At 36.7% G+C, this 27557-nt stretch overlaps 1 protein-coding gene across 1 annotated transcript in view; it reads right to left on the bottom strand.

Moving 5' to 3' along the window:
- The window catches only part of btv (dynein cytoplasmic heavy chain beethoven), a 696240-nt gene that overhangs the window by 275243 nt on the left and 393440 nt on the right, over positions 1–27557 (bottom strand). The window contains exons 40-42 of the mRNA XM_090384033.1: positions 24770–25043; positions 6844–6972; positions 630–862 (exon numbers count right to left, since the gene is read on the bottom strand). Coding sequence (XP_090240159.1) covers positions 630–862; positions 6844–6972; positions 24770–25043 — 636 coding nt within the window. The remainder of the gene's footprint in view (positions 1–629; positions 863–6843; positions 6973–24769; positions 25044–27557) is intronic.

Below are 27557 nucleotides of genomic sequence, written 5' to 3'. Positions count from 1 at the left end.
CAGAAGATAAAACAATCTTGTGAAAAATTTAAATTAATTGATTTTGTGTTATGCTTCCAGAATTTTTAAATTGAAATTTATTTAAAATTTCCAGTTTTTTATAGAGACTATCTGTATTATTATTGTGAGCCGTATTTATTATTATTCATTAACATATATACATCTTTATATTTGTATGAGAGCTACTTAAGTGTTTTTCTGATAAGAGTTTGTGTTTTTTGAATATCCCATTTATTAACTGTGATATGACAAAGATGTCAGTTTTTACCACACAAAAGTGAATCAACTGTAAGAGTTTTTATAGTCTGTCTTGTTCTGCATAGTTGAAAGAAATTTCATGTAAACCATTTCAACCTGTTTGAACACATTTTTTTTATATGCTATGTAAGCAGTAGATAATTTGTTGATTTAATTTCTGGCCACCAATGTAAAAAAATATAAGAACGCAATATAAGAATCTTTTTAACAGAAAAGTTAAAATTTCCTACTTATTTTGAAATTTTCACTGCAGATTGTGAATGACAGCTATGCAAAACAAATAACTTTCATCTATTCCCTTGCAAAATTACAAATATATTAATCTTGTAACAATTAATCCATTATTAATATAATGGGTAATTCTAACTTACAGACTTTAGATCATTTTTGAAATGCTTTATTCCATAATTTCTGTGAACTTTTGGAGAGAAAACAACAAACTGGTGCATGTGGCAAATTATACTAACAGCTAATCGACGCCCAACACCACTGATTCCTGCCATAAGTAAAGAACCACCAGGTTGAGTTAGAACACGGTCAACCCTTGCCACATTATCAAGAACTTCTTGACTAACAACAATATTCACTTCTCGTACTTCATGTGCTAAAATCAAGAGAAAAAAAAAGCAGAAATCAGCAATATGCCACAAAAAGAACTAACAATATCAGTGCAAACCCCAAAATAACCAGAAAATCAAATTTATATAAATGATCAGCATAAAATGGACAGTACTTTATGTATTTTATTATTTCACCTTCATATTTATTGAATTTAAGAACTTAATAATTTTAATGTTTGAAAATTGTTAAAAAATCCTTTCCTTTTTTTATTTATTACAAACAGCTAATATAATAACTTCAGCTCCTGAAGTTATAATCAACAAGTACCCAAAACTAGAAGTCCATTAACTGCTTTGGCAATTACATATCTGACCACCATTTTGTGCATTTTTATTTATTTTTTATCAAAAAGAAACAGTTTAAAAAAAGCATTATGAGTGATCACAGATCACTGCATGGAGACAATTATGGTACAAATATAAGCACTCAAATTTTCAAAAAATAAATGTGCTAAATAATAAAATGTTGTAATAAAACCAAAATGAAGATCAAAAATCACCACTGGATCAAACATAAAAATACCTTACTAATTACAAAACTAGCTGCCAAGATTTACAAGCTACACAAAATGGCTGGAAGAGCTGTTACTGACAGTTCATTTCAACTTTTGGTCAAAGTGATTTTTTTAAACAAAAGAAAAGTTTTCCTTTGTATGCAACTATTTTAGATTTTCCTCATGAAAGTATTTACAGCTGTCTGCTGTCTTGAATTCTTTCAAGACAGCAAACATATTTCGAATGAATTCATTCAAAGATTAAATGAATGCATTATGATTTTTTGGCACAATTACTGCCAAAAAATTATATTGCATTCAATCAAAGGAAAAAGGAAGAAGTGGGGTGGGAACAATTTGACATTGGTATAATTTAGAATTTTTTTAAAAATGAAAACTCCAAGCATGAAAGGTATTAAACCTATAGTACTTAGTTATGTACATGGGGGAGAAGGTTAAGAAGAAAGAAGATATTTGTAAATATTCAACTTCAATTTCTATAGATTGCAATTTTCAGGAAATATGCATGAAGGGAGGGTGTTCCGGAAAATGGAGGTTGAAAGAATAAATGAGGAAGAAGAAAAGTTGGTTCTCTGAGTTTGAAGTTGGGCAGTAAAAGGATTCTGACTGATCACAGCACATGTTTGGACTGGTTTGGAAGAGAAAGGGGGAATTATAGAAACCAATTCAGAAGGACAGTGCCATGGAAGTATCTATACAAAAGGTATGCAGCAGAAACACAATGTCCATGAGAAAGAGAGTGGAGAGACTTTGTTAGAGATGAGTCATTAGTTAACCTAACTGCACTCATTTGAATGGAGCTTAGAAGACTAAGAGAGGTTTTGGGAGCACTGCCCCAGATGTTGAAACAATATTCCATGGTAGGACAGATTTGCAATTTGTACAAAGTGAATGGCTCTTTGAAAGAAAAGTAACACAAAAAGCAAAAGAGAAAAACCCAGTTTTTTAGATCCAAATGAAGCCATATGATTGTATTACCCAGGCCACACTGTTATTAAGCAATTGAAGAGGGTGTATTGTGGAGTTGAGATATTTGACAGGAAACCAAGATGATACTTCAAATGATAGTAGAGAGTGTTTTGACATATGGTGGGGAAGGATGGGAACTGAGCTGTAGAGATGAATGGTTTATGTCAGAGTTTGCATGTATCTCACCTTCAAAGAGTTTGGAATGAGACCATCATGAAAGGATGGAATTTGCAAGAAAATGTGGTAGATTGTTTGGTGCATCAATCTTTGCATTGGTATCGGACACGTCCAACGGATGCTGTCCAGGGGGGGGAATGGTCGAAGGGAGTGATGAACTGGTTACCACTGAGAAGGTGCAAGAACAGATGGCCCCTTAACACTTACATGGAGAGAAGGAGTCATGGAGGCTATGCAAGCTAAAGGATTAGAAGTCAGGGCCTCAAATCAAATGCTTCTGAAATGTCAAAAGAAACTGTTTGAGTTTCATCAAACATTTCCCACTGAATTTGTCCATAGATGGGTAACATAAGTCAGGATATTATCAGTGAATCAACACTGATGGAATCCATAGTGGTGATTATTGATCAGATAGAAGGCTTCTAAGATAGCTTAGGAGTTGGCAGTTAATGGATTTGGTATGATTAACAGATCATACCATTTTGAATTCTTGTAATGCCGAACATTAAGAGGTACAGAATGGCCAAGAGAGAAAGGCTCCATTGGAAAAGAGATTATCACCAAGTTGTGATCTGAGGTGTCTGGAGGACCACTCACCTCAAATGTGTACTTTGAAGGGTTGTTGGTGAGAAAAAGATCAAGAGTGTTGGCTGTGTGGTTAGGAGTGTCTGGTAGGTAAATGAACAATCTGTGTGAGGTCATTAGTAATTACAAAAGCCTCAGCATGTCGACCAGCTGGATCTGCGTGACTAGAAAACAGAAGCCAGCTAGAGTTGTGAACATTAAAATCACCTAGGAAAATTACCACACTCTTAAGAAAGTGGGGCTGGAGAAAGAAAGTAATGATCAAAGAGAGGAAGTAAAAGAGTTACAATGAATAGTGGAGTTGGGAGAACAATAGAGGCAACAGATGAATTTGAAAGAATGGAGTAGGGAAATTTTAAGACAGAGAAGATTGAAAAGAGGAGATTTCAAATTGGCAGGAAATATCAGAGCAGATGTATGTACAAGTACACCTTTGATGTGAAAGGAATCGTACAGCGAATAATTAGGACAACAGAGATAAGCAATGGTTATATCAACTGATAACTGGGATTCTGTCGAAAAAAGTATATGGGGCTTGGCAGACTGTAAGTGGAAATGGACAACACTGAGACTGGAACTGAGACTGTACATTTGTGAAATGAACAAGGGAGTGTTTAGGAGGTTTAGAACTTTTTGCAGATAAGCTTGCTCTATTAGTTTGACAATTCATGATATACTAAAGAAAAGGTTGAGGGGGACCCTTGAAGCTGTAAGAAGTAAAGAATTTTTGGATATGGCTTACACACAGCAAGGATATACCCATCTCCTTTACATAACATGGCTTCGACAATGCCCTAAACATATGCACTGTTTGAACTCCCTTCAGTCTAATTGACAGAGTAGAGGTAGCAAGATTATACAATAGTTTACTTGGATGCCTTTTTTTTTTTTTTTTTTTTTTTTTTTTTTGCAATATGGCCACAGAAGCACATCAGCTTCTATGGCTATATTGCACCTCCCAAGGTTTTTGCATTTTCTACTCTGATCCAAGCCCGAGGCGGGATTCGAACCCACGACCTTTGGGTTGCCAGGCAGGCACTTTACCCACCTGGCTAGCCCAGTAAGCTTGGATGCCTCCTAGAGAATTACCAGTAGGTTTGTTGAATAACTCCTCATGTGTGAATGTAGATGCAAAATACTCATTCAGTTTATCAGCAACCTGAGCATGATCATAAATAGTCAAACCATCTATGTTAAGTGGGCCAATTTGATTCATACCTTTCCTTCTAGAGTTTACATAAGTAAAGAACTCTTGATGTTTTTCTTTGCATCCTCTGCCAAATATTTCTCGTAATCTGCTTTTGCCTGCCTAACCTCCTTTGTGACTTGATTACAAACTAGCTTATATCTGCCATACGCTTCTGTCACCTGATAATTTATATGCATCCCATGCATTTTTCTTCTATGCCATGAGCTACATTAACTCATCTGACATCCATTTAGGCCTAAACCTTGAACAGTATTTCTTATTTGGTATGAAAAGCCTCGTAACTCCAAGATTAAGTCACTGATGACTTCCCATTTAGAATTCACCATTGGTAATATCATCAGGTGATCCCACTGTATAGAATTTAAAAACTGTCTGAGACCACTGTAGTCGCCTTTACAAAAGCAAAAGCTCTTCTCCTTACCACTGATGGTAATTACATCTTTAAGTAAATCCCATATCAGTACATTGTGATCACTGTCACCCAGTGGTTCCTTTATCTGCAAATTCTTAATGCATGAATAATCACTGCTGATAATCAGATCAAGAGTATTACTCCCTCTGGTTGCCTCTCAAACATGTTGCTGTAGAAAACAGTGATCCAATAAATCCACAAAAGTCTTGCTAGTGCGAGTGACCAATCCACAAGTTCCAGTCAATATCTGGAAAGTAAAAATCCCCCATTATAAGACATTCTGATTTACTGGCCCACTCTATTTCTCTGCACAATTGTTCATTGTACTCATCAGATTCATTAGGCCTATAACACACACCGACTCTCATTTTTCCCTTTCCCAGTGTTTATGTCACACCACACAGACTCAACATTGAATTGTCCACCAATGTCAATTGGGTGCACTTCTTTAGATTTTATGTATTTGTTAACTAACAGCATAACCCCTCCTCCCTTTCTGTCCTGTCTATCCTTTCTGTACACATTGTACTCCCCAAATTCTAATTTTACACTGCTTATATCTGTGTGACACCACATCTCTGAAATCCCAACAATATCCGCCTTTGATGTCTTAACCAGCACCTCAAAATCATCAAATTTATTAACTATACTTCTAGCATTGGTGTACATGCAAGTATACATGTACCTGTTCATACTCTTAGTTACCCTAACACAGCCAATGTATTTACTTGTTTTACTATGACTCCTAGCAGTCCTGGAAATTCCCTGCAACTTGCTTTCCAAGCTGTTGCTCATTCCAATAGAAGCAGTGCAAGAATCACTTTCGCCTCTGCCTGCAGCCACCGTTAATCTTTTAGTCTGTGTATCCCCCCCCTCCAGGCTAGTAGTTTTTCTACCCACCTAGCACTGCCTCGATAGCATGAGCAAATATTCTTGCACCCTTCCTATTTAAGTGTACCCCATCCCTGTAGAAAAAGTCTTATATTTCTTCACATATGTTTAGTTTTTAGTGTCCAAATAGAAATCATAAACAAAACATGATAAAAGTGAACTTTCAACTTCACTTATATCATTTTATCACTTTTCTCATCAGGCTTAGCTTTCAAAATGGTCCGGGAATGTAGTCAAATGGTCATGAGCATGAGTGCAGTCAATATTTAGCACATGCTCTTTGAGTGGACAATGGGTCAAGTCAGAGTGACTGCTAAATATGGTTAATAATTTATTCATGATTTTGTGTAAACTCCTCTGACCAGGTGGTCATTCTGGAGTATAAACAAAATATGAAGTTGAGTCATTTTGACAAATTCACCTAAAAAAGCTTTCCACCTAAAACAATAACAACTTCAGAGAAGTTCAGATTGGATAAGACTTAAAAACCGCTGTCAAAGGGAAATAAATCAAGGTCTGAATTTTTTCCCAAGAGAGCAAAAAAAATGGGTCAGAGAGCAAAAAAATTGTATGAAAGGTGCAGAAAAATGGTATGTGAATACCATAGAGTCAAAATCTATGAGAATTGCAAACCTTAGTAGTGTGCTGCATGGTTCAGTTTAGTTCAAAATTTGACATAAACCATAATGAACACCTTACTAATGTTAGTTATTGTCTGTGGTGTCAAATGTGGAATAAAAATTACAATTCTAAGTCCCAGAAGTGCTAGATATTGTGTCTGTATTTTCCTGTTAAACTACAGATTGAAATCACACATCGTTTACATAAAAACCTATGATGGAACATTTAAATTCACCTGTATATACCTTGTTTGTTTTTGAGTGCCTGTCGATATTTTCAATCTGTTAAAATTTAATTGCATAAGAAATATGTGCTTTAAAATAGTGGGGAGGGGGAATAAAGTCACTCTCCTACATGATAATGCTTCAGAGGGAATTTTCAGATTAATATCAGCCAGAGCAACCATGAAAATGAGCACCGTTAAAAGAAAGTCAGACAAAACAAATTTTAAATAAATATTAATGGTAATGTAACAAGGTTTTTCAGCATTATCTATTACCACCAAATACATTTTAGGGGAACTTTGATGTTAAAAATATAATGGTTATTTCTCTTCTTTTTTTTTATAAATAAAAACAAACTTACCATAAAGTTTTATATTTTTCTGAATGAATGTCTCCCAATCATCATAGGCAAGAATGCCTAAAGGCTTTCCAAAACAAAGGAGCTCTGAAGATTGGCCTCCAGTAGCACCCCAAGTAACATAGAATATCTCTAGAACAATTAATGAAAAATTAATAATAGTAATGAATACATACATTTCACTTGTGATAAGCATAGAATTTCCATATTTACATATTACAGTAAACCCCCGCTATTCGCGGGGGTTACGTTCCTGAGAAATGCCGGGAATACTGAAAACGCGAATACTGAGTTATGGCTCCCATAGTAATAAAGGGATTCTGTTCCAAAGTATGAAATATATATGAAAAACTAGTCTAAAATTTTGTCTATGTATGTATTATATGTATCTTCATAATATGACTACGTACATTGACAGTACATAGTGAAATGCAAGCATAACGCATCGAAATGAAAATAAGAAACAATTTAATATTAAATGTAATATTTATTAGAAATTTCAAACAAATCTTTCAAACCAGCGTCTTTGCTAGCTAAAAAACTAATCCCGCCAGTGCTATCACCAGTTTCGCTAAAGTGTTGATAAAGGAGTTTTGCCTTTTCACGAATGATGAGTAAACTTAACGGAATTTTATTTTGAGTTCGGTCTTCTATCCACAGATTTAAAGCCTTTTCCATTTTTTCTAATTTAACATCACGAGTTACAGAGCAAATTTTTGAAGCAATTAGTGCGTTTTCACGGACACTACGGCGGATTTTTTCTTCCGATTTCTTGATTGATTGTACCGTTTACTCATTGATTTTATAATATTTTGCCACTGAGGAGACACTTTCACTATTAGAAATTTTATCTAATAACTAAATTTTATTCGCTAATGTCACCTTCTTTGATCTTTTCACATTTCCCTTGTTATTCGTAGCCATATTTTTGTACGGGTTAGAAAGAAGAACTTGTCCACAATAAAGTCACTTTCTTCCATTAACACACTCGAAAAAGTCTGTTTTAGACTGCAAAACGGTAGATTTATAAGCATATCAGTTTATAAATTTATTCAATTTTTAAGCATATAAATTAAAAGCAAATGACGAAACCTTCCATGACAAGCACATAACACATACTGAACAAGGATTAGTGAGAAACATCCATGCTTGCGATTTTGTCACCCCTCTCCCCCACCCACTGAGCGCTGTTTTGACCGGGAAAGATAATTTTAGCCATGCCCATGTTTTTTTTATGGCGGAAAATGTTCACGGCGCTTTAAAATTAAAAATTTTTCAGGTTTCATTTTATATTAAATCAGCGACCGCGAATATGCGAAACTGCGAATACAGATATCGCAAATAGAGGGGGTTTACTGTACTATAAAGTTAAAGATTGTATATATTAAAACAAATTGTTTATATAGAATATGAGTTAAGTGGTTCTAGTATAAGTTAAACTGAATAAGTGTCTATTTGGTGTTTATTAACTTACCACTATTCTTATATATAGATATTTTTTTAAAAACTTATGTTTACTGAAATTTATTAAAAGTCTTACCAAAGAGTCATAAACTTATTTATATTTGTTCTAGTATTTTTAGACAAACTTTTTCTTACACAGAGTTGCAAGAACAACATGTAGTCTCTGAAAAGTTTTATAATATTCAATTAATTTTTTACTATGAAAATTCCCAATGTTATTTTTTTTATGAAAGCCCTAAACACAAGAGGTATCAGAATCTCTAGTACTTAGTACCATGCACGGGTTGAAGGTTAAAAAGATGAAAGAAGTTATTTGTTGATATTAGACTTGAACTTCTGTAGATTTCAATTTTCAGTAAATGTGTATGAAGGAAGGTTGTTCCAGAAAATGGAAGTTGAACGAATAAATGAGCAAGAAGAAAAGTTGATTCTGTGAGTTTGAAGTTGGAGATTTAAAAGGATGTTGACTGGTTTTGTGGCATGTGTTTGGAGTGCTTTGAAAGACAGAGCAAGAATTATAGAAGCCAATTCAGAAGAACAGTGCCCATGGAAGTATCTATAGAAAAGGCATGCAGCAGAAACAGAACCACTATGAGACAGAGAGCGGAGAGACTCTGTTAGGGATGAGTCATTAATCAACCTAACTGCCCTCTTTTGAATGGAATCTAGACACCTGCGAGAGGTTTTGGGGCAATGGCCCAGATGTGGAAACAATATTGGATGGTAGGACAGATTTATGATTTGTACAAAGTGAATGGCTCTTTAGAAGAAAAGTAACGCTAAGAGCAAAAGAGAAAACCCAGTTTTTTAGATGCAGAAGAAGCAATATTAGTAATGTGCTTTTACCAAGTGAGAGATTACAAGTCAGGGTAATCCCCAATTGGCAAGATCATATCTCCTTGGTATGATCTTGCCTAGAAATTGGAGTGTCTTCAAAGATAAGCATAGCAGCAGAAGAATACTTTTTTGTGAGATATACAACAGGACTGAGTTTTAGAAGGATTGAAATAAACTAAGTTACCCTTGCCCTACTGGAGAATTACCTGGAGTTCAGCATTTCAGGAATTGGTAGTGGATATTTGAGAAATTGAGGCCGTTTGTGTTAGGGTAAGATTTCTTAAACAGGAAGGTGGAATGCAATGTGCTATCATCAGCAAAACTATGGTTAGGATTTCCGGTCAATGGAAGAAGGTCATTAATATACAAGGGAAAAAGAGTGGGAGAAAGAACTGAACCTTGGGAATGCCAACATTAGGGAAGAAATTAGAAGATGGAGAGCAATCTACCATCACCTGCAGTGAGTGGTCAGAGAGAAAACTGTATATCCAATTTACAAAAAAGTTGGCATACCATAAGATGGAAACTTATTTAGAAGACCTTTATGCCAAACATGATCAAAAGCCTTTGAGATGTCAAGAGCAGCTGCTTGTGTTTCACTAAACTTTTTCAATGAATTTGTCCATAAATGGGTAACACAAGCCAGAATATCATGTGGATCAACATTGATGGAATCCATACTGGTGATCATTGATCATATGGAAGTTTTCTAGATAGTTTAAGAGTTGGCGGTTAATTGATTTCTCCATACCTTAGAAAGAGTAGAAGTAATTGCAATGGGACGATAATTGGATGGGAAGGATTTGTCACCCTTTTTTAGGAACTGGCTGGATATGAGCAAATTTCCAAGCAGGAGGAAAAACAGCTTTGGAATATGAAAGGGAAAAAGGTGACACAGAACAGGAGTAAGTTCAGGAGTACAAGCTTTCAGAACAAGTGGAGAAATACCATCGGGACCTGGCACTTTCTTGGCATCAAGAACTGTTCAAAATTCTTCTGATGTCCTTTTGACAGAAGATCACAGGAGGCATTGAATGGAGTGTAGTGGGAATGGTGGGAGATGGTTAACTAAGATCATCAATACAGGAGTTTGAAGAAAAACAGGATGCTAGCAGGTCAACTTTATCTTTGGCTGAAGTGGCAATAGAACTATCTGGTTTTCACAGAGGTAGACAAAAGTTGCAGATAATAGCTATGGCAAGAGACCAGAATGCTCAGCTACTATTTGGACAAAAAGGACGTTTTCTACTCTTAGCCTGTTTGAAATATAGTTTGGACTGATTAATAACTGCTTTACAATTGTTGCTAGCTTTGGTGTAGGCAGAAAATGATACCTGGAGATTTTGCATATTGCAAGTCAATTACAATATGTAACATTCTTATCTTGAACTGCCTCAGCACATTCCTTGGCAAACCAAGGTTTAGATAACGAAGATTTTTAAAGGGATTACAGAATAAAGGATTCCATCACCACAAGGATAATTTCACTGACATCATCTGAGCAAATGTTAACATCAGAAGATTTGAAACAATAATCTGAACAAGGAAAAGAAATCTCGCAGATCATACAATTTTCATTCTTGTAATGCCAAACAACACGAGGTTGAGAACAGCCATGAGAGAAAGGCTCCATTGGAGAAGACACCATCACCAAGTTATGATCTGAGGCATCTAGAGGATCACTCACCTCGACCGTTAACTTAGAATGGTTGTTCGTGAGAAAAAGATCACAAGCATGTTTGCTGCGCGGTTAAGATTGTCTGGTATTCTGATAAGTAAATGAATAATCTGTGTGAAGTCATTAGTAATTGCAAAAGCCTCAGCAACTTGACCAGCTGGGTCTGTGTGACCAGAAAACAGAAGCCAGCTGGAGTTGCAATCATTAAAATCACAAATAAATCTGCAGATAAATGAACCACTAGGTGGCAGTGATCACAGTGTGCTGAAGTGGGATTTACTGAAAGAGGTAACTACCATTAGGGGTAAAGGGAAGGGTTATTGCTTCCGTAAAGGCGACTACGATGGACTGAGACAGTATTTAAATTCTATACAGTGGGACCAACTGATGATGTTACCAACAGCAAATTCAAAATGGGAAGCATTCAAAGAACATATCTTGGAAGCTACTAGGCTTTACATACCAACTAAGAAATATTGTTCAAGGTTTAGGCCAAAATGGATGTCAGATGAACTAATGAGGCATATGGCAGAGAAGAAAAATGCATGGGATACTTACAAATTAACACATGACACAGAAGCCTATGATAGATACAAGTTGATATGCAACCAAGTTACAAAGGAGGTTAGGCAGGCGAAGGCGGATTACGAGAAATCCTTGGCAAGGGATGCAAAGAAAAACAGCAAAGAGTTCTTTACTTATGTAAACTCTAGAAGGAAGGGGATGAATCAGATTGGTCCACTTGATATTGATGGGTCAACTGTTGATGATCCTGCTCAGGTAGCTAACAAACTAAATGAATATTTTGCATCGACATTCACACATGAGGAGTTATTCAGCGAGGGGAATGCCAGAGGTGTATTCAACTCTAGCAGTAAGCTAGAGAATCTTGAAATAACTGGGAGTAAAGTGGAGGAGAAACTGTTGAAGATAAACACAAGAAAGGCACCCGGGGTGGATGGGATCTATCCAGTTATATTAAAGGAGGCAGCAAAGGAAGTCAGCAAACCCTTAGCCATAATTATGAGAGCTTCCTTGGACTCAGGGGAGGTACCCATAGACTGGAAATGTGCAAATGTGACCCCAATTCACAAAGGAGGATCAAAGGCTGACACAAGTAACTATAGACCTGTGAGCTTAACTTCTGTTCCAGGAAAATTAATGGAGGCACTGGTTAAAGAAGCACTGCAGGATCATTTAGACAAGACTTCAGTTATAGCTCAGACACAGCATGGTTTTGTTAAGGGGAAGTCTTGCCTGACCAACTTGATTGGATACTATGATGCAGTCACAAAAGAACTGGATGCAGGGAATAACTTTGATATTATATACTTGGATCTTAGAAAGGCTTTTGATACTGTTGCACATGGAAGACTGCTACACAAATTGGAGCAGTGTGACATTGGAGGCAAATTGCTGCTATGGATAAAGGGGTGGTTGAGTGAGAGAAGACAGAGAGTGGTAATCAATGGACACTGCTCATCATGGACTAATGTTATTAGTGGAGTCCCTCAGGGCTCAGTGTTGGGTCCATTATTGTTTTCTGTATTTATAAATGGTATTGATGATGGTATATCAAGCTTAATGTCCAAGTTTGCAGATGATACAAAGGTTGGCAGGGTTGTCAAGGACACTACTGACACTACACTGCTGCAACAGGATCTGGAAAGGTTGAGCAGATGGGCTGAGTCGTGGCAAATGAAGTTTAACATTGACAAATGTAAAGTACTACACATGGGAAACAGCAACCCCAGGGCAACGTATCAACTCTGTGGTACTACACTGACAGTGGTAGAGAATGAAAGGGACTTGGGGGTGATTGTGCAGGCAGATATGAAGTTCTCTGAGCAGTGCAGACGGGCTGCAAGAGTAGCTCATGGAGTATTGTCAATGATATACAGGAATTTTTCCAGCAGGGATAAGGAGGTGATTATTCCATTGTATAAGGCAATGGTCAGGCCACACCTAGAGTACTGTATACAGGTCTGGAGGCCTCATTTCAAGAAGGATGTAGAGCTGCTGGAACGAGTACAGAGAAGGGCAACAAGATTAGTGAATGGAACAAAGGGATGCTCTTACGAGGAAAGGCTTAAGTTTTGCAAATTACAGTGTCTGGAGACTAGGCACCAGCGAGGTGATCTGATAGAGGTGTATAAAGCCTTGAATGGTTTAAGCATGCTCAATGCTCATGGGATTCTTCCTCTAGCTCAGAAAAATCACCTGAGAGGGCATAAATTCAAATTGAGGAAAGACAGATGTAGGATAGACGTGCGGAAATTTGCCTTTAGCCAGCGGGTGGTCGGTTGGTGGAACAGACTGCCATCCCTTGTGGTGGAGGTTGATAGCCTAAATAAGTTTAAGGCTCAGCTGGACAGGTATTTTGAACGAACAGAGGGGTGAAGTGGAAGTGGGTTTTTTTTTTTTTTTTTTTGGCCGATGCTGCATAAGCTTGCTTTCTTGCATCAAATGCCTCTACTAATGCTAATGCTAATGCTAAAAATTACATTAAAATCACTAAGGAAAATTATCACACTCTTAGGAAAGTGGGACTGGAGAAAGAAAGTAATGATCAAAGGAAGTAAAACAGTTACAATGATGAATGGATTGGGAGAACAATAGAGGTAACATGAATTTGAAAGAATGGGGTAGGGAGATTTTAAGCCAGAGAAGATTGAAAAGAGGAGATTCCTAAATTACTAAGTCTCTAACAGGGAATATCAGAGCAGACGTATGTACAAGTACCACTTTTTAAGTGAAAAGAATTATACAATGAATAATTAGGACAACTGAGATGAGCAGTGGTTGGATAAAGTTATAATTGGGATTCCGTCAGAAAATATATGTGGGGCTTGACAGACTGTAAGTGGAAATGGACGTCATGGAGACTGGAAGTGAGACCATGTACATTTGAGAAATGAACAAGGGGGTGTTTTGGAGGTTTAGAACTTTTTGCAGATAAATTTGTTCTATTAGTTTGACTATTCGTGATATATAATTAATACTAAAGAAAATGTTGGGGGGGACCTTGAAGTTGTATTAAGTAAAGAATTTTTGGATATGGCATACACATAGTAAGAATATACCCAGCTCCTTGACATAACATGGCCTCGACAATGATTCTCTCCACCACATACACACTACTTGGACTCCCTCCAGTCACTATCTGGCAGAGTACAGGCAGTGAGATTATACACTAGCTGATCCAGAAGCTTCATAGAGAGTTACCAATATGTTTGGTCTGTGGACTATCTAGCAGCCAGTCTGCGAACACTGTTTTAGAGCTGTGCCCTCAAAACGTAATGAAGTTTTAATCTTGCCACGATGTCCATCCTAACCCCAAAAGACATCAATCATACAGCATGATGGAAGAGATGGGAGAAGATTAGCCGGAGCTTTGTTCTGGAGACTAAACATGTGTTCCTCCAATAAGCAAAGTGGTGGTATTGAACCAGATGATGAGAGTCATCTACCACCTGGAATCTGCTCAAAATTCCCCATTTATTAATTTATTAGTAAGCAACTCCTTAACTTCCACTCAGCTCATCTGCATAAGTACTTTTAAGGGTATTATAAAACTTAATCACAAGCATCAAAATTATATGCCGTGGATCTCTAGACATTATCTACATACACTGATGAGCCAAAACATTATGACCACCTACCTAATATGATGTTGGTCCTCTGCTTGCAGCCAAATGAGATCGTTCCCAGCAAGGCGTGGATGCTACAAGATTTCTAATTGTGTCCTGTGGTATCTGGTACCAGCACGTAACCAGCTGATCCTTTAACTCCTGTAAGGTCCATGGTAGAGACACCGCAGATCGGAGTTGCTGTTCCAACACACAAACCACATATGCTCAATGAGATCGATGTCTGGGGAATTTGGAGGCTAGGGCAATACCTGGATGTCTTCCTCATGTTCCGCAAACCAGTCTCAAACAATCCGGGTGGTGTGGCATGGTGCATTATCCTGCTGAAAGACAGCACTACCAGAGGGGAAGACCATTGCCATGAAAAGGTGTACCTGGTCAGCAATGATGTTTAGGTAGGTGGTAGATGTCAGAGTGCCCGGCACATGGATGACTGGACACAGGGTATCCCAGCAGAACATCGCCAAAAGCATGACACCGCCACCACCGGCTTGTTTTCGTCCCACGGTGCATACAGATGCCATCACTTCCCCAGGTAAACAATGCACACGTACCCAGCTGTCCATGTGGTGCAACAGGAAACATGATTCATCAGACCAGATGACCTTCCAATCACTCAAGGTCCAGTTTTGATGTTTGCGTGTCCATTGTAGGCACTGACACCGTTGAACTGTGGCTTGCATGTTCACTCGGAGTGGCCTGCAGCTACGCAGCCCCATTTTCATCAGGGTTCGATGTACTGTGTGTTGTGACACTACTCCCGTCACCAGCATTCCAATTACTGGTGAGTTGTGCCACAGTCACCTTTCTGTTGCCACCTACCATCCATGAGGGCCTTCGCTCACCTCGAGCACTGATGAGTGGTGGTCGACCAACACCTCGCCGGCGGTTCATGGGTTTTACCACCTTGGACCACTTTCGGTAGGTACTAACCACGGCTGACTGTGAGCATCCCACCAGCCGTGCCATTTTGGATATGCTCTGACCATTAAAATTTGGCCTTTGTCAAACTCGCTTAAGTCCGCTGCCTTTCCCATCTGAAGAACAAGAGTAACACTGATTAATGGAGCTCAGTATCAGGTGTTTTTTATACCATGTCCCAACCCACGCACATGCCATAGTTCACCTACAATTGCTTTGATTTGCATAATGACTCGCTGTTCTGGTCATAATGTTTTGGCTCATCGGTGTATTTTCTACATTGTAATGTTGAAGTTAGAAAGAATATCTAGAAGGCATTTAACAAAAAAAGCATTGTAGCCAGCACTTTTTTTAATTGGTCCAAATTTATTGCAAAATCCAATAAAAAAAAACAAATAAAAAATACACAAAATAAAATATAAAATATAACTAATAAAATATAAAGAATACTTATCCCTTTATTTTTGGCTGCTGTAAAGCAGCCAAAAATAAAGGGATAAGTATTTTTAAATTTTTACCGTATTTTTCATTAATTAACATAGTACATTGTGTTTTACACAAATATTAAATAGGTTTAGTAGCATATGTTAGCTTCTTATTTTGAATTTAACCAGAGATTTTTGGAAGTCACGACTCCCAGTGTTGGGAGTCGTGACTTCCAAATATTGTAGTCGATAAGAAATAGCTTAATGTATATATATCTCGAACTGATAGCGTGAGGTATAAAGTAAATCAAGTTAGCGTAATATGAAGCACTGTATTAGGAATCCGTTAGCTTATTATAGTATTATCAATTAATCAAAAATAATATTAATCTTATTAAAATTTGTTGTTAATTAAATTGTATTTAAACGGCAATCATGACCCAGACTAGAGCTGTGAAGCAAAGATCACAAACTAGCGAGAGTGCTGTGACTTGGGGGAGAAACGAAGGGGGTGATTCTCCAAAGCATCACAGTCCCAAAAAATGTGCGAAATGTGAAATGTTTGCTGACCGTTCTAAAACAGGACATGATCTAGCCAAGGAGGATGCCTTTGTGTGTGTGCTAGGTGTCAAGAGTGTCAAGAAATTAGGTGTCAACTCAGCGATCTGAAGGGCATCTATGAGAGCCCTCGAAGAAATTAATATCAGCAGCCCATCAAGCTCTCAGCTGCCCAGCTCAATGGCAGAGCTCACTCCTGTGCATCAGGCAAAACAGAGGTAATCTTCAAAGCAGAATGCACTGGTCCGAAAGGAACTAGTTATTGTTGGTGACTCTATTGTCAGGGAGACAGGGGATATACTATGCAAGAAAGATAGGTGGAATAAGACCAGGATATGTCTGCCAGGGGCAAAAGTTGATGATGTTGTAGAGCAGATATCATCTTTTAAGGGCACAAAAGGTGATGTTGTTGTACACGTTGGAACCAATGACATTAAGAGTAAGAGATCTGCAGATTAACTCAACAAGTACAGGTCAATGTTGAAAAGAAGTCGTGAGTTAGGGTTGAATGTGAAAGTGTCTGCAATTGTGCCCAGATACGATAGGAGGGAGTATATGATGACAGCCTTGTCGATCAATTCGGCCCCGTTCTATATATATATTTTATGTATTTTTTTTGATAACTGAATATTTAATTATTAAATATTTTCTTGTAATATTTCTTTTATATTAAAAGAGTAATGACAATTTACTAATTAGCAACATGGTAAGTTAATGGAGAGCCATTTCATAAAATTTTTGGCTAAAAGACTGTTGTGCCAAAGATGGAATCAATGGTATGTCCTTTGAATTCTATTTATTTGTGAAATTATTATATGAATATCAGTAATTTTATCTTGGCAACATCAGAAATAATATTTGTGTTATTACAATATAAGATATCTCAAATTAAGGTCAGCTAACGAAAGAACATAATCTAAGATACATTAGGCAAATCAGTTAGAGGTATTAATCCCTTAGACTCATATAAAAACAGAGAAACACGAACCAACAAAAAAGAAATCGATGATAGCAGACTCAAAGTGATAATTGCTGCAAAAAAATTTAATAATTAGACAAATTATACAAAGAATGATAAAATGGTATAATTTAGCATTAGTAGAGGTATATGATGCAAGCTTATATAGCATCAGCCAAAAAAAAAAAAGCCTTCCCATTTCACCCATCCATTTGCTCCAGTTTGTCTAGTTCTGCCTTGAATTTATTTAAGCTGTCAATTTCTACAACAACAAATGGAAGTTTGTTTCAGCAATCAAACACCCGCTGGCTAAAGGCAAATTTCCATACATCTATTCTACAACTGTCTTTCCTCAATTTGAATTTATATCCTCTCTGGCAATTAATCTGGGCAAGAGGAAAAATCCCATCAGCACTGAGCTTGCTCAAACCATTCAAGGCCTTATATACTGCAATCAGAGCACCTTGCACCTAGTTTCCAGACACTGTAATTTGCAAAACTTAAGCCTTTCTTTGTAAGAGCAACCCTTTGTTCCATTCACTAATCTTGTTGCCCTTCTCTGTACTCGTTCCAGCAGCTATACTTCCTTCCTAAAATGAGGCCTCCAGACCTGTATACAGTACTTTAAATAATTAAAAAAAAAAAAAGAACAACTTATCTTCAAAAAAAAAAAACTTAAACAGTATTTAAATAATCCTAGGAAAAACAAACACTCTATATGGCACTTTTCAAAACATTAGATTAGATTAAATCATTATATCTCCTTGCATAATCGTGTTATTTAAAATTTTTGTATTGCCACCAGAATATTATAGAGTCAACTGTAATATCCTGGTGGCAACTGGTGGTACCTTTGAAGCCATGCATGTAGATGTTCAAAAGAAAATGTGCAGGAGTATTTGATTTATATGATTTGCCTCTGATATTTTTTGTACACACATATATTATTCAAAATCCAGATACTAGCAGTCTTCTCACTTATCCTACACCACAACAGCAAAACCAAATTCAAAAATACACTTGCTATTTTACCATCATAATGAGTAGTGAATAATGAATGCCAGCTTACTGAGAAACTGCAAGTGATATATCGAAAGAGCAATAACTATAATAAGATAATCAAAAACTAATACTCAGAAATGTTCCTATATATTTATATTAAAATAATTCCAATAAATAATGTGTGCATCAAAAGCATGCATTAATTCTCATCCAGCAAATGGTTCTTGGGTTATCACATGTATTCCAGACATTACATAAGCACAAATTTACTATTAATGTGCTTTTTTCCAAAAGAAGAAAGCGGGGTCACAAACTGCCTTCTGCCAAATGGCAGGCATAATCCTGAATATACTCCAGTTTCTCTAAGAATGGAAATATGTAACTATTTTCAAAATGGTCAGTGAGAGGGCACTCTGGTCGCAGAAGAGAACAGTAGGTGGATGCTATAAAGGGATAAGTATTTAGATAGTTTTACCGTATTCTTCGTTAATTAACATACTACATTATGTTTTACAAAGATATTAAATAGGTTTAGTAGCATTCATTAGCTTCTTATTTTGAATTTAACTAGCAATTTTTGGAAGTTATGACTACCGGTGTTAGCGCCAATATTGTTGAACTAAACGCCATATTGTAATCGATAAGAAATCTCGAACTGATAGCGTAAGGTATAACGTAAAATTAGATAACATAATACGAAGCACTGTATTAGGAATCTGTTAGCTTAGTATAGTATTATCAATTAATCAAAAATATTTATTAATCTTATTAAATTCCATTGTTAATTAAGCTATATTTAAACAGAAATTATGACCCAGACTAGAGCTGCGAAGCAAAGATTACAGACTAGCGACTGATGCTACTCAGGGGAGAAACAAAGGGGGCAATTCTCTAACACATCACAGTCACAAAAAATGTGTGAAATGTGAAATGTTTGATGAACTTTCTTAAACAGGACATGATCTAGCCAAGGAGAATGTCTTTGTGTGTGTGTGTGTGTGTGTGTGCTAGATGCCTAGAGTGTCAAGAAATTAGGCGCCAACACAGCATTCTGATGGGCATCTATGAGAGCTTGAGGTGTAGGGTAAATGCCCTCAAAGAAATTAAAATGACGGGCACATCAAGCTCTCAGCTGCCCAGCTCAATTGGTAGAGCTGACTCCCGTGATGATCATGCTCAGGTAATCTCCAAGGCAGAATGCACTGGTTTCCAAAGGAACTAGTTATTGTTGGTGACTCTATTGTCAGGGAGATGAGGAAAATACCATGTAAGAAGGATAGTGGAACAGGACCAGGGTATTTAAGCCAGGGGCAAAAGTTAATGACGTTGCAGAGCAGATATCATCTCTTAAGGGCGTAAAAGGTGATATTGTTGTACATGTTGGCACTAAGGACATTAAGAATAAGAGATCTGCAGATTTAGTCAACAAGTAAGGACAATTTTCAAAAAAAAGGTGTGAGTTAGGGTTGAATGTGAAACTGTCTCCAATTCTGCCCAGACACGATAGGAGGGAGTATATGATGAGAGCCTTATCGATCAATTCAGCCCCGGAGGCACTGTGCAAGGCTTAAGGGGTAGAATTTTTTTTCAGCCTGGTCTGTGCTTATTGACAGGAGAGACTGCTTCTACGGGGATGTGGTACACTTAAATGGAAAGGGTGCAAGAATATTTGCTGATGCTATTGGTTTTTTTTTTTTTTTTTTTTTTTTGGAGCATTAGCAACTAAGGGCATATTGCTCTGGGAAATGCGGTGGTCATTCCCTGACCTTTCCGCATCCTCCGTATTTGGTGGTGACGGGCTCGAACCCTGGTCTAATCAAGAAGCATGTGCTACGCACTACTGCTCCTTCCCACCTGGCTACGGCGGTACCGCTGATGCTATCGAGGCAGTGTTAGGTGGGTCGGAAAACTGGAAGCTTGGAGTGGGATACGTAGACTAAAAGGTTAACAGTGGCTGCAGGCAGAGGAAAAGTGATTCTTGCACTGCTCTTATTAGAATGAGCAGCAGCCTAGAAATCAAGGCAATGGAGATTTCCAGGACTGTTGGGAATCATAGTGGAACAAATAAATACATGGGCTGTGTTAGGGTAACTAAGAGTAGAAACAAGTGCATGTATACTTGTGTGTACACCAATGCTAAGAGTATAGTTAATAAATTTGATGAGCTTGAAGTGCTAGTCAAGGCATCAAAGGCAGATATTGTTGGAATATCAGACACGTAATGTCAAACAGATAAAAGCAGTGCAGAATTGGAATTTTGGAAGTACAATGTGTACAGAAAGGATAGACAGGACAGGAAGGGAGGAAGGGTTTACGCTATTAGTTAAAAAACACATGAAATCTAAAGTGGGGGAATTTAACTTTCCAGATATTGACCGGAACTTGTGGATTGGTCACTCCCACACTAGCAAGACTTTTTTGGATTTATTGGATGACTGTTTTCTACAGCAGCATGTTCGAGAGGCAACCAGAGGGAGCAATACTCTTGATCTGATTATCAGCAGTGATTATTCATGCATTAAGAATTTGCAGATAAAGGAACCACTGGGTGACAGTGATCACAATGTACTGATATGGGAATTACTTAAAGATGTCACTACCATCAAGGCTAAAGGGAAGGGCTTTTTCTTTTATAAAGGTGACTATAGGTGTCTCAGACAGTTTTTAAGTTGTGTACAGTGGGATCAACTGACGATGTTACCAACGTAGAATTCAAAATGGGAAGCCTTCAGTGACTTAATTTTGGAGGCTATTAAGCTTTTCATTCCAACTAAGAAATACTGTTCAAAGTTCAGGACTAAATGGATGTCAGATGAATTAATGAGGCTAGTGGCAGAGAAGAAAACTGTATGGGATGCATATAAATTATCAGGTGACACAGAAGCCTATGGCAGATATAAGCCTGTCTGTAATCACGTCACAAAGGAGGTTAGGCAGGCGAAGGCAGATTACGAGAAATCTTTGGCAAAGAATGCAAAGAAAAACCGCAAAGAGTTCTTTACTTATGTAAGCTGTAGAAGGAAAGGGACGAATCAGATTGCACAACTTAACATAGATGGGTTGGCTCTTGATGATCCTGCTTAGATAGCTGATAAATTTAATGAGTATTTTGCATCTACATTCACACGAGTTATTCAACGAGGGGAATACCAGAAGTTTATCAAACTCTAACAGGGAGCTAAGTTATTTTGTAATAACTGAGAGTAAAGTGGAGGATAAATTGTTGAAATTAAACATAAAAAAGGCACTAGACCTGTTAGTTTAACTTCTGTTCCAGGAAAATTAATGGAGGCACTGGTTAAAGAAGCACTGCAGGATCATCTAGACAAAACTGCAGTAATAATTAAGACACAGCATGGATTTGTTAAAGGGAGGTCTTGTCTGACCAATTTGATTGGATATTATGATGTGGTCACAAAGGAACTATATGTCAAAAATAATTTTGATATCATATACTTGGATTTCAGGAAAGCTTTTGATAGTGTTGCACATGGAAGACTGCTGTACTAATTGGAGAGGTATGGCAATAAGGGTAAGTTGCTACAGTGGATAAAGGGATGGTTGAGTGGGAGACCACAGAGAGTGGTAATCAATGGACATGGCTCTTTGTGGACAAATGTTATTAGTGGATTTCCCCAGGGTTCGGTGCTGGGCCCATTGTTGTTTTGTGTATTCATCAATGATATTGATTAAGGTATATCAGGATTAATGTCCAAGTTTGCAGATGATACAAAGGTTGGCAGGGTTGTTAACAACAGTAAAGACAGTATGCTACTCTAACTGGATCTAAATAAGTTGGGCAGATGGGCTGAGAAGTGGCAACTGAAGTTTAACGTTGACAAATGCAAAGTACTGCATATGGGTAGCAATAACCCAAGAGAAACGTACCAACTGTGTGGCACTACACTCAGGAGGGAAGTTGAAAGTGAAAAAGACCTGAGGTTAATTGTGCAGTCAAATATAAAGTTTTCTGAGCAGTGCAGACAGCTGCCAGGGCAGGTCATGAGTCCTGTGTGTGTCAATGACACACAGGAATTTTGCTAGTAGTCAAAAGGAGGTGATTATGCCTTTGTATAAGGCAATGGTCAGGCCATGCTTTGAGTACTGCGTACAGGTCTGGAGGCCTAATTTTAGAAAGGATGTAGAGTTCCTTGAGTGACCTCTACATCATCTACAGAGAAGGCCTACAAGATGGTGAGGGGAACGAAGGGGTCGTCTTACCAAGAAAGGCTTAAATTCTGAAAATTGCAGCACCTGGAGAGTAGGCACTTGCAAGGTGATCTGATTAAGGTGTATAAGGCCTTGAATGGGTTGAGCAAGCTGAATGTTGATGGGATTCTTCCTCTTGCTCAGATAATAATCTGAGGTGGCACAGATTCAAATTGAGGAAAGACAGTTTTAGAATGGGTGTGCGGAAGTTTTCCTTTAGCCAGCAGGTGGTTGATTGGTGTAACAGACTACCATCTTTTGTTGTGGAACCTGATAGCCTAAATAAATTTAAGACTGAGCTGGACCAACATTTGGAACGAACGGAGGGATGAAATGTGAGGTTTTTTTTCGGCTGGTGCTGCATAAGCTTGCTTTTTTGCATCGCATTCCTCTACTAATTATTTATTTCAACAACAATGCAATTTGTGTTTTTTACTATTAATGTTAGGTTATTAATGACAGACTAAGATGAGTTCTTTAGAATACATGCTGAGGCAACCAAGTCAAAATATGAAGCCATAAGACATTAGTATATTGTGTTTGTAAATTACATAAATTCTATGGTTGGCTTGCATGTTTTTAGGTTGAAATACATGAGTTTCCAGAAGAAATAATAATGAAATCTTCACCACTAATTAATCTGCTACAGCTGAATTTTATGAAACAGCACATAAAAATTGCTTCGCTTCCTTCCCAATGGGGATTAAACTCAGTTTTTTCCACACAGATTGGAAGAACAGCGGTAACAGCTGATGTACAAGCCTGAAGTGTGATAAACCAAAAGGAAATTGAACTGACAAAGCATAATCTGGAGAAAAAAAAAAAACCGTCTTGTACAAATTTAGTTAGCTGCAAAAACGGTGTCTTTATTTGAAATATCAAACCTTATTAATGATCTTTATTTATGCTGGTGAGGAATATAAAGAATGTAATAAAAGAGCAATAAAAATGTACAGGCAACTCTCGGTTTACGAAAAAAGTTCCATTCCAAGACGTTCATTATACATTTTGTTCGTTATGTGTACCTTGCATTCCTGAGCTTTTACGATACGTATTGTATACGTTAGCAGCCATTTAAAAACCTTAAAACCATGCACTAAACATCGAATGGTCTATACAATACATTTTATTATAATGTATGTATGCGTTATGGCTTATCATATATGATACATAACATAAAATAAAATAAGAAAAGAATAAAAAACAAGATAACTGTTTTTTCTTGATAATTTTAATTAAAAACATAAAGAGTTACAAAATAGAAATAAAGAAAATGAGTACTAACATAATATATGTACTGTACATACATATGTATTCAATTTTTATTCATGAATATCTTCATCAGAGTTTAATATTTTCCACATAATTGACACTAGGTGCAGATGAGGTAGATGGAAGGGCATCTGATTATGAAGAAACATATGGTTTTCCACTTTTTTATAATATGTTTTTATAGAAGACTGGACAGTTAGTTTTTCTTTTTTTCTTCAAAAATCTCGCCATAGCATGCTAGACAGTCAAGTCTAGCATGCTACGGTGAGTCAATTTGCGTCTTCTTCTTCAAAGATTGCCAACCCCTCAGAAATTTATTTAAAAGCTACAGCCATTTTCTGCCTTGTAAATGTTCTGGGAGGCTGTGGAATATAAGGTTCCTCTGTTACTTCAGAATTTCGATGTGTCCATTTCAATTATTTCATCGGTTGTTAGTTCCTCAGAATGCAAGTCCAAAAGCTCTCTCACATCAACGTTGAGGTCCATTTTATTGCCCAGTTCAACAATTTCTTCAGTCTCAGGTTCTACTGGCTCCTCAAAATCACTTAAATTATTCACAAATTGTGGACAAAAGTTTTTCCACACACCACTTAAGTTTGTTTCCTTCACATCCTCCCAGGCACCAGCAATGTTTTGCAATGCATTATAAATGTTGTATGCCTTAGTTTTATTAACCAAGAACAGTTCAGTATAATTATCATATAATTTCTGATAATTATTGTAATAAATACATTTTTTAAAAGTTAATTTATTTAAATCTTACAATTATGTTCACTATACGTTTGGCATTTTGTTTTATAAGGAACTCTTATCTATTGGCGACTTGAAGAAATTTTGAACGAACTGTGACATTCGTTATAGCGAATTGTAAATTGAATATTCATAAACCGAGAGTTGCCTGTACAATAATAAAAATCACACAGAACTCTGCAACAGAGATATTTTATTACCTTACCTTTGAGATCACTCAATACATTGCTTCCCCAGTTACCATGTAACATACTTGAAAGCAAGCTTTCAAATTTCTGGCGACCATTATCATCAGTTATGCTATCTCTAAACAGACGACACGCTTCATAGGTCCATACTTTCAATACAACCTCTGAATCTGAGTCTGAATTCTCACCACCACCAAGGTCATAACGAAGGAGTGCCAATGCCCATTCAGTTAAATTCTTTGGTGTGAATTGATAATGGGTGTGTTCATCTGCACTATATTTTTCTCGAATCTAATAAAACAGAAAACTGATAGTTATGCACATAAAAGATAAAATGTCAGTAGTGACTGGAACAAAAAGCAACAAATTGGCAACAAAATATGGGGGCATGAACTGTTATACAATGAAATCTGCTTTGTAAGAGAATACATTTTACTGTGTTCTATTCAAAACCTAAAGAGAATTTGGGGACAATTAATATTAAAAAGAAGAACTGGCTCAAAGTGTTGTGCCCTGAGCCAACTCTGTTTGGCCAATCCCATTCATAAGCTGAAAAAGATTTTTTCAGTTCAAAAATAAAATAAATTTTTTGATAATTTTATTGTTTATTTCATTTAGTTCATTTCAATTTATTAAAATTAAAATAAAAAACTTATTTTTATTAATTAATTTATTAATTTAAATTTAATAAATAAGTAACTAATTATTACACACTCCTTTTTGAATCATTTCATCACGGTCTAAATCTTTGGCAACAGCATGTTCAATTGATAAGGGTACCATTAAATCTAATCAATCTTGTCTAATCAAGGAACATAGGCTGGTTTTGATTAACTTCATCTTTGAAAAGAGCTTCCTGTGCTAGCCACTGATACTGGCTTACAAGCATTTTCGACACAACAAAGAGATTTACTAATGATGCCATCAAATTGTACAAGCACTTGAAATGCAAGATGTTTGTTGAGAATAACTGCCAGTGAAACAATTTTGAATTATTTTCACTCTTCATATAAATCAATAACAGAGATGACTTTCTGTGACCATTTGTATGCAGAATTTCTAAATCCATATTGTAATTGATCATTATGCTTTATGATCAACTCAAACTTGAATTTCAATGAATGGATTGCACTTCTAAAATTGTTGAATAATAATTTTCAAAAGTGGATCCTAAAATTTTCCTTCTTGTGGTGTTCACTATCGAACGTTCTCTTTTGGCAGTGAATTCTTCAAATAGGCCTCTGTGGTAGGAAAAGTTCTGACTCATAATAACTACAATGGAATACACCAACTGTATATGGCTGAAACTTTCTTAACATAAATTAAAACAGAATAATAATAAAAAAAGACAGGATAAAATTTTGTTGTAAAAATAAAATACACAAACAACTGTAGAGTTAAAAGCGATAAAATTATTGATAAAATTAAAATATATAAAATTAACCTATACAAAATATTACAAATCAAAAGATTCAATTTCCAATTCGAATGTCAACTTTCTTGCATGATCTCAAACAGTTTCCCAACCTAGGAAACACTATTACATTCGAAGTAAAAGCTACAGATCACAAAAAATATTAAACTAATACGAAAATATATTAATGACTTTTTTAAATACAAAGACAGACATGTAATTGTACTTAAAATATATAGCATACATTAGTTTATATTAGGTATACCTGTATTTCCTATTAATATTAATAGGATTGTTGCCTACTGCAAAAAAAAGCTCCATTTTACTCTCATGTTCCCTGGACCACAAGTTAGGAAACACTGGTCTACAGAACATTTAAATTTATCATATGTTCTGTAATTTTAAATATTCAATTGATTCTGAAAGCAGGAAGACAGCTTGTGACATATTCAAGTTAACCTCTCAGAGGGCTTTGCTTGTGATGTTTATTTGGCTGAAAATGTCGAACCAGATAATTTAAGTAGCAAATAAATTTTCTTTAATAGCTTTTTACAACAGTCAAAAATTCAGATTTTCTTAATTTTCCTTATAGAATTCTTTTACACTGTTCACTTGTTTTGTGTTGATTGAGAGATATTTTTTTCCCATTGCTCTCTATTTTTGCGACTGTGCCAATGGCATGGAGGCTCACCCCTTAAGCCAACCCTGTTAAAAAGGATCCATATTTTATTTATTTATTTATTTTTTTATGAGAACCCCAAACACGAGAGGTATTATAACCTATAGTACTTAGTACCGTGCTTGGGTTGGAGGTTGAGAAGACGAAATAAGATATTTGTTGATATTGGACTTGAACTTCTGTAGATTGTAATTTTCAGGAAATACGTATGAAGGAAGGTTGTTCCAGAAAACGGCAGTTGAATGAATAAATGAGGAAGATGAAAAGTTGGTTCTGTGGGTTTGAAGTTGGACAGTAAATGGATGTTGGCTGGTGGCGGCACGTGTTCGGACTGTTTTGAAAGAGAGAGCGGGAATTATAGAAGCCAATTCAGAAGAACAGTGCCCATGGAAGTATCTGTAGAAGAGGCATGCAGCAGAAACAGTGCGTCTATGAGAAAGCGAGTGGAGAGACTCTGTTAGAGATGAATCATTAATTAACCTAACTGCCCTCTTCTGAATGGAATCAAGAAGCCTGAGAGAGGTTTTGGGGGCACCACTCCAGATGTGGAAACAATATTCCATGGCGGGGCAGATTTACGATTTATACAGAGTGAGCAGCTGTTTGGGAGAAAAGTAACGCCGAGAGCGAAAGAGAAAACCAAGTTTTTTAGATGCAGAGGAAGCAATATTTGTAATGTGCTTGTGCCAAAAGAGATTAGAAGTCAGGGTAA

Source organism: Mastigoproctus giganteus, chromosome 10 (assembly GCF_048544385.1).
Source record: "Mastigoproctus giganteus isolate SK-2022 chromosome 10, ASM4854438v1, whole genome shotgun sequence".
Classification (NCBI taxonomy): Eukaryota; Metazoa; Arthropoda; class Arachnida; order Uropygi; family Thelyphonidae; genus Mastigoproctus; species Mastigoproctus giganteus.
This window is presented reverse-complemented; position numbering and strand designations above follow the sequence as displayed.